The sequence below is a fragment of the Mercenaria mercenaria genome, chromosome 1, assembly GCF_021730395.1.
Source record: "Mercenaria mercenaria strain notata chromosome 1, MADL_Memer_1, whole genome shotgun sequence".
NCBI lineage: Eukaryota > Metazoa > Mollusca > Bivalvia > Venerida > Veneridae > Mercenaria > Mercenaria mercenaria.
In genome coordinates, this window is record NC_069361.1 from 82,535,652 (window position 1) to 82,547,816 (window position 12,165).

Sequence of the window (12,165 nt, forward strand, 5' to 3'; positions counted from 1 at the left end):
CTACAATGTTGAAACTTAATAGGATGATTGGACATGCAGAGTAGATGACCCCTATTTATTTTGAGGTCACTTGATCAAAGGTCAAGGTCACAGGAGCCTGAACAGTGACTTGAGAACCACTAGGCCACGAGTGTTGAAATTTAATGGCTGGACATGCTAAGTAGATGATCCCTATTGCAGCCAACCATCAGTGTCTCTTTGACTTTTGCTCCTGACCCCTGTTTACTTCTTGCCTATAGGACTTTGCATTGGGGGAGACATGCGCTTTTTTACAAAAGCATTTTCTAGTTTGATTCTGTTTTTCCATTCAGCGAGAGAGACCAGACAGAACACAGGGTTGTCAGAATACATACTACGGTTGTTGTCCTGATGGTGTCACAGCTGCAAGAGGAGCCAGGGGAGCGGGTTGTCCCAGAGCATCTGTAGGTAAGGGAAAAAACTTTCTGCTTATCTGTAGATGAAGGGAGAATAGTTAGCTAGCTAGGTGTCAGTGTTTGTAAGTTAGATGAGACAACTGTGTCAGAGATTCTTTAGATAAAGTGAGAATACTTAGCAAGAAGAATCGGGTCGAGACAATTGTGAGACAAGGGAAATGGTCTATAGGAGTGGGAGAAGATGGCTAGGATGGAAATCTGATGTTAAGATGAGAACATTAAGATATAAAAAGGCTTCAGAAATTGTTGCCCATAGGATATAATGGACAAAAACACCATCAAAAATATAATAACAGATAACTTGACAAGCCAAGAACAAGAAAGTGCATGCTCCATTTTTTCTCTCTTAGATATAGGTCCTTTGTTACTGGGAATTGTTGAACAATCAATTTTTTACAATGACAGTGGTCAAAGAAACCTTTGATTAATATCCGATAAACTTTGATGGAATAGAACGCCATCCTATTTTGCTTCAAACTTTAATGGACTTTGATGTGGCTCAGCCATCAGAGTTGATGATGTTACGAAACAAAAACATTTAGTAAAAACAGCTAGAGAAAGAAGAGCAAAATAAAAGGAACATGGAGAAATTAAATGGTTGATGAGTTTATTGAATTGGTAAAGATTAAGGAGGATTTCAGGAATGTTCAATCAAATTTAGAGAATACCAGGACAGACAATCATTCAGTTCCTAGTCCTTCTCTGTTCCACATTCTTTTTCTGACAATACTTCCTTATCATAGAAGTTAATTATACTGTCTGTGTGAGGTCAATTTATATTTACATGATACTTTTAATTTCTGTCATTTTCTTGGAAGAACCATGGCAACAAGCAACTTTGAGTAAGTTTTTGTTAGGAAAACTGATAGCGGGCCTTAAGGTGAGATTCAAATAAGAGCATATAGGAAGTACGAAAAGTTTTGTTTGATGGGGCAGTAGGTGCACATTGCGGGTATAGAATTGCTGAGAAGGCATAAAATGAGTCAGAGTAATCGGTGCACTGCAGGAATCTGCTGAAATTTTAATTGCCCAATTTGTCCTGAAGGCATCTATTTACCAAGATTTCATCAGCGTTTAACCCCATTGTGGAAGAACATGTGTTACATACTTACAGATTGTGGAATCTCTGTGGCACAATTGATTTATTTCGGATCACGATCAAATCTATTATTAAATTCTTTATTATATTATTGCTGCATAATTTACGAAAATAAATTCAGGAGTTAGTACTCATCATGATTTCTGTTTCCAGTTTTTGGCAACATCTGGTTTTTACATATGAAAGAAAATATACTCAACAACTTTTCTAACTCCACACCTGTTTGTTTCTAACTTTGCCAAATTTTGACAGATTTGAATGAAAATTGGAAACATTGTTTGATGAATAGTTCATTTAATTAAAACACAACAACGATAACAGTTGTACATAAATTCATTTTGCAATGTCAGTTTCAATTAGGTAACCCCCAAAAGAGTAAAAGTCACAAAGTGAGTGCAGCTTTGTGTTGGTGGCTATGCAGAAAGTAGTGCTACCAGGTCCTGCAGGACTAAACTGTTTCGTGGCCAACTGTCCAAGGGATAAAATATGCGCAACAATAGCTGCGAAGTGTTAATCTTAAGTAAACAAGTGTATATTTTTAGTTCACCTGAGCACAAAGTGCTCATGGTGAGCTATTGTGATCATGCTGTGTCCGCCCTCCGTTCGTTTGTCCGCATTAAGCTTGTCCGGCTTTCACAAGTCAAACTGCTGGCCGAATTTCAATGAAACTTCACAGGAGTGACCAGTACCAAGCCTAGTTGTGCATATTGCCGGCATGTTCCACTTCGCTGCACAAAGTGGCCACCAGAGCTGAAAATAGAAAAAATCTTGTCCAGCTTTCACAGGTCAAACTGCTGGCCAGATTTCGATGAAACATCGTAGGAGTGATCAGAGTCAAGCCTAGTTGTGCATATCGCTGACATGTTCCTCTTAGCTGCACAAAATGGCCCCTAGAGCTAAAGATAGAAAAATCTTGTTGGGCTTTCACAGGTCAAACTGCTTGCTTGATTTTGACGAAACTTCACAGGAGTGATCAGTACCAAGCGTAGTTGTGCATTTCGCCAGCATGTTCTGCTTTGCTGCACAAAATGGCCACCAGAGCTGAAAATAGAAAAAATCTTGTCCGGCTTTCACAGGTCAAACTGCTGGCCGGATTTCGATGAAACATCACAGGAGTGATCAGAGTCAAGCCTAGTCATGCATATCGCCGGCACGTTCCACCTTGCTGCACAAAGTGGCCACCAGAGCTAAACATAGAAAAATCTTGTCTGGCTTTCACAGGACAAACTGCTGGCAGGATTTCGACGAAATTTCACGAGTGATCAGTAACAACCCTAGTTGTGCATATCGCCGGCACGTTTCGTTTTGCTGCACAAAATGGCTGCCAGAGCTAAAGGTATACATATGGGGGAGACATATGTTTTTGTGACCAAAACACCTACTAAAAATATATGACATTGATCAATCTTGGTAATTTTTTTTTCAACCTGAGAATGTTAGCAAGTTTTCTTGATATATTTATTTTTCAAGACTTCCAGAAAAAAAATGAGGATGTCACAAAATAAAAGTTCTGAAGTGACTTCTTTATACAAATTGCCAGTCCATAGTTTGTGCTATAGGACAGGTCTATATTTAGCACTGTTTACTTAGCTAACAAAATAAAACTGTGAGTTTGAATTTCTGATGCCATGTAATAGAACACAATACTGAATGGCTTGCCTAGGGCAATAGCTTCAACTATGACTGTCAAGCCATTCAATAAGTGTGTACTGTATCCTATGATGCATGTTTATGCGAAAGATTTTGAGGAAATGAGCCGCTGTACTCTTTGTTGTAAAGATTTTACAGCTTTACAATATCACCACATGACATTGCAAAACTGCCTTGGTATCCTAGTGGTAAATAGAATTTACAGGTGAATCTCTGGTGTGTTCTTAATCATATTGAACAATTAAAGTCATCTGAAGTGATGAAGTATTGCTAAACAAGTTTTAAATGAGAGCAGAAGCTGTCACAGATGATATATTATGTTGCAAAAACATCTGGAGTTGTTGCACCCATCCTGAAAAGTTAGTTTTACTTGCTGCATTTCTCACTCTTCACTTTATCTGATATTTTAGGGCCCCACCTTCTGGTGGAAGGCCAATAGTAATCTGTCTGTTTGTCTGTCCGTCTGTATGAGTCCATGCAGTTACCTTATTCTGGCCATAACTCAGAATTTTTTGGAACATGGCACAAATGCTTATAATTACAAAATTGCAGAGTGCATTACATTATAATCTGTTATCCTATCTTTCAGGCCAAGATTAGGATGGGTCTAAAGGATCATAAAAAATTGCACTCTTGTCCGGTTCATAACTTTATAACCCTTGATAAAAAAATTATTCCAACAAGAGAGATTCTAACAGTGTACACCACAAGTTTGAGATTATTATTAAAATACCATAACCAAGTTTAAATAAATTGAGATCAAGACTTTAACATTTGAATATGTCATAGATCAGGAAAAAAAACATTTCAAGATTCCTTTGACCTCGCCTAACCTTGACCTTATGAAAGGATAACAGATTCTGTGCATTGCACTCCTCAATATTGTGATATGTTTGTGCCAACTTCAGAAGAAATCAAAATAGACCTTACAATGTTTGGACAAGAAGATGTCCGAAAAAATGCATCATTTTAAGACCAATTTGACATCTCTTCACCTTGACCTTGAAGATAGAACTTAAAAATTCTTTGAACTGCACCCAAAAATGTTTTAGGTTACACATATACCAAGATGTAGAGTGGTGTATATGGAATTTTAATTATAATCTCCATATATAGTTAACACCGTTAGAATCCCTCAGACAAATAACAGGGCCAATATCAAATCACTTTTTTATTAACATATAATGAAATATGAGGAGCAAAAGTATCTATATCTATATAAAATGTTAGAGCATAATCAAAATAAAAACAGAAGCTTATAGTAGTTGCAACTTGACCGCGATGGTTGACCTTAGGCTGATTATTCATATCGATTATTTCATTGTAGAAAAAAAGGGGTGCTTAGGGTGGCCGTATATATTTATATGTAATGAGTTTGTATATAGCGTTTTACGTACACACCTTTTCAATAATAGGTTGTGACTCATTTTGTATTATAATACAAAGGTCAACCATCGGGGTCAAGTTGCGTCCACAATACATTTGATACAGTTTGCAAGTGGTGTTAAATCAATAAAGGGAAGTAACTGTGTTGAGTTCAAAATACAGATTTATGTATTAGTTGTTTCTGTCTTTGTTCCCATCTAATAGGATCAACTATTGTTGAGCATTTTAAAATACGTTTTGTTAATTATCAAAAAACATTAATTTTAATCTTACAAAGAAGTATAACATTTATATCATTGTATGTTAAACAAAGCTTTCTGGAGAAAATTTTGCTCACTGCACTTGCGTCTCAAACTCGCCTTGTTCACTTCTTCAGGTTTCTTGAATATAACTAATGATTCATTGTAAAATCACGTTGTTTGCTTTTGTGTGATCTAACAAATAGCTATTTTTGTATGATTTATGGAATTTTGATGAAGAAAGTGCAGCTTTGCCAGGTTAATGTTGTAGTGATACTTTGCATCCACACATTCTGTTTCTGATAATCATGCTTGATTGATTTATAATGCTTTTGCCAAGTAAACCTAATTTTAGGTTTTTGTTTGTTGGAACTGACTTTCTTTATCAAAATCTTTTTTACATAATTATAAGCATCTTGTGTGGAACTAATTTTCTGCAGTGGGCAATAGCAGGGTGTTGATGCATCATGAAAAACAGTAATCTACTCTTGCAAGAGTACGATAAAGGTTCCATAACTTTTGCTATCATTTTGATAAACTTAGTTGTTCAGTTGTACTGTTTTAATTGAAATGTTTTCAAATAGTACAGATTTTATTGTTTCGTTGGCTCGGTATCCACATCCTTTTTGGCATTCTCTTCACAGAAGTATTGCATATATGGTTTCTCAAAAACTACTTTGTCAAATGCTCTAAAACTAAATTGGCATTCTTAGATGACCTCACAGAATAAGATACATAACTCTGTCTCTTATAATTTTAATATTTATGTTTCCAACATGTAGTTGGGGATTCATATTGTCTGTTTCAGTGATTTTTACGGGAGTTATGGCCCTTTAATTGTCAAACTGTATGATATTTTGGCAAATTCACTTACACCATTGGGCAGATTTCTACTAAAAGTTACAGGACTTATCAGTGCCAAACCTGGTTATACATATCTTCAGCATGTTGTGGTGCTGTGATTTTCAGCAGAGTTATGGCCCTTTATTTGTCATATTTTACAGTATCCACACTACTTGCTGCTGACAATTTGGCTGAATTTCACCAAACCTCACAAGTGATTAGTGTGAAGCGTAGTTGTGCATATTATTGTCATGTTCTGATTAAATTATTTTCAGTGGAATCATGACCCTTGTTTTGTCAAATTCTTTGCTCACTGCTACTTCTCCTATACCACTGATTTACCACTGCCAAGCCTAGTTGTGTAAGTAATTGTTATGGTTCAGTGATTTTCCCTGGAGTTATGTCACTTAGGTTGTGGCATTTTGCAATTTTTGCCTGATAAGTGGTTGGTCCGAGAGCTCACGGACTTTTATTGCAACAATTGAGGCCAAAAGAAGTTTATACATTTTTGGAAACAATATTTCATATCCTCCATGAAAATCCATTTCTTAAGTGTCAAAGCCGTGCCTATCTATATTTTGTTCACTTATGTTTGTGATAGGGGAGGTAAAATTCACTTGTAAAAATATTAGGGGGTAGGGTAAAGTTAACGTCTGCCAGTTTTTTCACTGTTTCATTACAGTAACAATTGGATTGTCAGTAAATGTAAATATGTCAAACAATTACAGCAATAAGGTATTTATCAAAATGGAATGAAGGACAAACTTGATATTCAAGGTCAAAGGACAAATTTATGTGAAACTCACAAAATTTGGCATATTTGAAACTTATTTTTATTCTCAGAAAATAGTTTGTTATCATAAACCAGTCATCTTTTTCTATGTAATGTGTATGTATCAGTAAAACTCAGAAATGCAAATACCATTGCAAAAGGTCAAGGTCAGCCGTGATGATTGAAGGTCAAAAGTCATTTTCATGCACAAATGTTTAAACTGTTACCAATAACTTTTGTAATCTGTTTAATACGTCTTCATATTATTAGTCACTGAAGTTAATTCATTTTAATGTTTGTATGTCAGGCAAAGTCAGCAGTGCAAATGTAACTCCAAAACTACCAAGGGTAAAGCTAATATCAGAGGTCAAAGGTCAAATTTGTGTGAAAAAATTGCAAATAATAGCTTCCTTTTTGAAAAATAACATATACCTTTTTACATCATTAGCAATTGCTCGTGATTACGTTTGATGTTTATATGTCCTACAATGTCAGCAATAAAATATAGTTTGGAATGAGTCAAGTTCAATGTAATATTAAGGGTCAAAGGTCATTTTCAAGTAAAGGGATGAAAAAATAGCTCTTTAACTTTTCTCTTTGTTGATATGACCTTGTCGATATTAGTCAATGATATCTGTTCATTTTATTGTATAAATGTTTGACAATGTCTGGTATGCACATACAATTTCGAAACATTCAAGGTTAACCATAATAGCAAAGGTCAAAGGTTAAAAGAGTGGGTAAAATTATACAATCATATCACCTGTTTTTAATAATAATTATTGTTTAAAAGTATTTGTTTTGTCATGTTAGCAACAGATCTATGATCATGTTACTGTATATTTGTCAGACGATGTCATGAAAGAGAAAATAAGTCAAGGCCAAAACTGGTTTTAAGGACAGGGGTCATTTTTGCTTAAAAAATCAAAGTAATAGTAATCTTACTCATTACTATGTTCAAAATTAGCTTGTTGTTACAATTCACTGTAAGCAATTTATTTTAATGTATACATGTCAAGCAAGGGTAGCAGTTTAGGTCTTAAGTCTTGAATGAGTCAAATTCTAATGTGATATTAAGGGTCAAATGTCATTTTCAAGTAAAAGAATGAAAAGATAGCTCTTTACCTTTTCTCTTTGTTGATAACATCTTGTCGATATTATTCAATGATATCAGTTCAATTTAATGTATAAATGTTAGGCAATGTCTGGTATGCACATACAATTTCAAAACATTCAAAGTCAACCATAATATCAAAAGTCAAAGGTCAAGAAAGTGTGTAAAATGTTGCAATATTATCACCTGTTTGTAATAATTATTATTGTGTAACAGTATTTGTTTTGTAATTTTAGTAACTGATCGTTGTTCATTTTACTGTATATTTGTCAGGCGATGTTATCAAAGAGAAAGTATGTCAAGGTCAACCCTGGTATTGAAGGTTAGGAGTCATTTTTTGTATAAAAAGCACAAAATGCAGCATACTTACTCATTATTTTGTTAAAAAATAGCTCGTTATTATTCATTGTTACCAATTTACATTGATGTATACATGTTTAGCAAGGTCAGCAATTTAGTTCTTATCCGAATAAGCCAGAAGCAAGCCTATTATTTAAGGTCAAAGGTTAAATTTGTTTAAAAATTTCGCAAAAAACACCATATTTGCAATGATTTTTCTTTATTGGTTTAGGGTACTTTTGTCACTAGTAAAACTAATCATTATTCATCTCAAAATATCTAAAACAGACAATTTCACTGTTGAAATGATAATGAAAAATTGTTCCAGGTGAAACCTGACATTAAAGGTCAAAGGTCATTTTCACGTAAAAATTCAAAATAAAGCATATTTATCAAAGGTTAAAGGTCAACTTTTTTGTGAAAATAGCATTTTTGCAATACTTTTCATTGTTTAAAAACGTTTTGTCATGATGATATCATCAGACATGAGTCCATAGATCAGCCCTGATGTTAATGGCTAAATGTCATTTTCGGGTAAAAATTCAAAAGTTAGCACTGTAATTTTATTTCTTTGTTAATAAGATATCTTGTCGTTATAACTTGTTAATTCATTTTAATGTTGACCTTTACTTGCTTCCTTACTTACTGCGTTTCAGCTTCTTATGGCGGTTTTATATTTTAAGGTCAGATGCGGCAATGAATTGTACCCTATTCTGCAGGTCGCTGGCATCTCCCCACAGCTTGGTCTCAAATGAGATGTCTGTGAAACAAACATTCTGGCGTGCTTCTTCCAAACAGGAACAGGTCTGCAGGATGAGGAATGGTGTTTGTTTGTTCCTCTAATCCGCACTGTTATTTAGCTGTCTTTGCAGCACCAAGCTTCTTCATGTGTTTTCTCAGGCCACAGTGTCCAGTGCAAAGCTGGAGGGTAGTTGTTTGGATGTGCCTGATTAGCTTGTGTAGACTGTCATGATGGGGCAGGTAGCCTCCATTTATGTTCTTTTGGTCTGACGCAAAGCTGTTCTTAAGTAGAGTCTGAGCATCTCTGTATGAAAGTGGAGGTTGCGGCTGTATTTGCATGGATGCTTCCTTTGCAAGTTTGTCTGCAGCCTCATGCCCGGCTTTGCTCACATGTGCAGGAATCCATTGAAATGCTACATTTATGTTCTCAGACAGGATATGTATGTTTTAGCAGCTGTCTCGTTAAGATGTCTGATTGACCTGCTGAGAGAGCCTGGAGAGTTGACACGGAGTCTGTTAGGAAAACAATATTCTGTCCCTTTTCTCCTCGCTCATACAATTGGAGTATGGCCAATGTGAGGGCTTGCATGTCGGCTCTAAAGTTGGAGCATCTCTTGCCGACTGAATAAGAGAGAGTGAGAGTGGAGCTGTCTGGATATTTGATGTAGGCCCCACTCCCAGCATTCTAAAATGCTTTTTCCACTAATCCATAGGTATATGCTTGGATCCAAGAGTGTGCTGGATGCCTGATGCTGTTTTTTTCACCTCCAATCTGGTCTTCGAAGCACAATGTCTAGGAACCCATTGATCGGGTACAAGCGGCTCTGCTTCTGCGTCCATTGCTGTTGATTTCCCTTTTTGTAGTTCTTTGACGATATGATTGAGACTCTGTCGTTTCAGTCCGTTCTTGGTTTTGCTCTCGAGTTTTGAGTGGATTGGATGTGATGGTAGTCTCTTTGCCTTCTCTGCCTGCACAAGGGCTTTTGTACTCTCGTCTTGTCTCTAATGGCTCAAGGTTAAATGTCTTTTCCGTTTCTTTATTAGAGTTGTTTTCATTGGTAAGAGAATTATCCTCAGGCCTGAATTTCGAACATTGTCCTGTTTATCTTTACTGGTTTAGAAGCTGTTACCCATGAGATGGACGCGTATTCTGTAGTTGGCCAAACGGTGTCTGTGTACGCTTGCCGTAGGATCTTTCCATTGGCTCCCCAACTTGTTCCAGCCAGTTCTTTATGCTGTGAGTTCCTTGAAGACCCTGACCTTTGACCTTTAATGTCAGGTTAGGCCTTGACTGATTTTTCATAATTAAGAAAGAATGATATCATCTGTTATGTATACCTTTAAACGAATAATGATTCGTCACTAGTTTTGAAAAAAATACCCTAAACATGAAGAAAAATCATTGCACAAATGCTGTGTTTGCTTATTTTCACACAAATTTGACCCTTGACCTTTGATGATAGTTTTGGCTTTGACTTAAGACCTACATTGCTGCCCTTGCTTGATATGTATACATTAAAATAAATTGCTAACAGTGAATTGTAACAATAAGCTAATTTTGAACATAGTAATGAGTTAGATTACAACTACTTTTATGCAGAAATGACCCCTGACCTTTAAATCAGGTTTGACCTTGACTTATTTTCTCTTTCATGTTATCGTCTGACAAATATACAGTAAAATGATCATAGATCTGTTGCTAACATGACAAAACATATACCTTAAACAATAATAATTATTAAAAGGTGATATTATTGCAACATTTTGTTCACTCTTTTGAGCTTTGACCTTTGATATTATGGGTTACATTAAATGTTTTGAAATTGTATGTGCATACCAGACATTTCCTAGCATTTAAACATAAAAATGAACAGATATCATTGACTGATATCGACAAGGTATTATCAACAAAGAGAAATGGTAAAGAGCTATTTTTTCATCCCTTTATTTAAAATGAACTTTGACCCTTAATATCACATCTGAACTTGACTCATTCCAGACTATATTTTATTACTGACATTGTGGGACATATATACATTAAACTAACTAACGAGTAATTACTAATAATTAGAAAGGTATCTGTTATTTTTCAAAAAGGAAGCTATTTATGCATTTTGTCCCCCAAATTTGACCTTTGACCTCTGACATTAGCTTTACCCTTTGCGGTTTTTGGGTTACATTTTCACTGCTGAATTTGCCTGACATACAAACATTAAAATGAATTAACTTCAGCGACTAATAATGTGAAGACATATTGCACAGATTAGAAAAAGTACAGGCAAAAGTTTTCACATTTGTGACCTTAAATTATTAGGGCTGACCTTGACGTTTTGCAATAATACTTGTATTTCTGATTTTTGCTAAGATATACATTTTACATACATAAAGATAAGTGTCTTAAGTTAACAAACTATTTTCTAAGAATAAAAACAAATTTCAAATATGCCAAATTTTGTGATTTTTACATGAATTTGACCTTTGACCTTGAATATCAAGTTTGCCCTTCATTCCATTTTGATAAATTCCTTATTGCTGTCATTGTTTGACATACATACATTTACTGACAATCCAATTGTTACTGTAATGAAACAGTGACAAAACTGGCAGACGTTAACTTTACCCTACCCCCTAATATTTTTACAAGTGAATTTTACCTCCCCTATCAAAAACATAAGTGAACAAAATATAGATAGGCACGGCTTTGACACTTAAGAAATGGATTTTCATGGAGGATATGAAATATTGTTTCCAAAAAAGTATAAACTTCTTTTGGCCTCAATTGTTGCAATAAAAGTCCGTGAGCTCTCGGACCAGGTGGGAGACATATGTTTTTTGTGAAAAACATTCTCTAATTTAATAACAATTTCATCAAACTTGTGTCCCTCTTTTAACTTGAATTTTGGGTGAAAGTTTTGCTTGTGTGCAGCTTTCACAAAAACTATCAGACCTTGTGCTTTGAAACTTCAGTCATGGAGTAGGTTTCTTAACTCTGACTTGCCTATTTTCAAAATTTTGCCCCTTTTTTTAGCTCACCTAAACTTTGTACATCATCCATCACCAGGCATCAGCTGTTTTACTTAAACAAGACTTCTCTAAAAAGGTGATGAAACTTCGCCAGGGTATTCCTTGGCTAGTCTTCTACCAAATTATTTAAAGAATTCTGTTCCATGTAGAAGTCTGGTTGCCATGACAACTAAAAGGAAAACTTTATAAATCTGGTCCAAAACAGCATGACCAAGAGTTTAGATATTATAGTATGTGGCATTATCTGGCAGTCCTCAATCAGTTTTGTTCAAATCATGCCCCTGAGTTCAAAATAGACCCTGCAGACATAGTTCACTTGTTTGACACAGCCTTTATATAAAGAAAAACTTAAAAAATATTCTTGTCTTAAACCACTAATCCAAGAGCTTAGCCCTTATCATGCTAAACACGACTGATTCTGCCTTTGCGACCATTGTAGATCATGATCAGCCTGCACATCCATGCAGTCTGATCATGATCTGCACTGTTCGCCATTCAGTCAGTATTTTTTGGTAAGCACCCCT

General features: G+C 35.4%; 1 protein-coding gene across 1 annotated transcript in view; it reads left to right on the top strand.

The window, feature by feature from the left end:
* Positions 1-12,165, top strand: part of LOC123564804 (papilin-like) — a 409,588-nt gene that overhangs the window by 146,739 nt on the left and 250,684 nt on the right. The window contains exon 15 of the mRNA XM_053520994.1: positions 312-426. Coding sequence (XP_053376969.1) covers positions 312-426 — 115 coding nt within the window. The remainder of the gene's footprint in view (positions 1-311; positions 427-12,165) is intronic.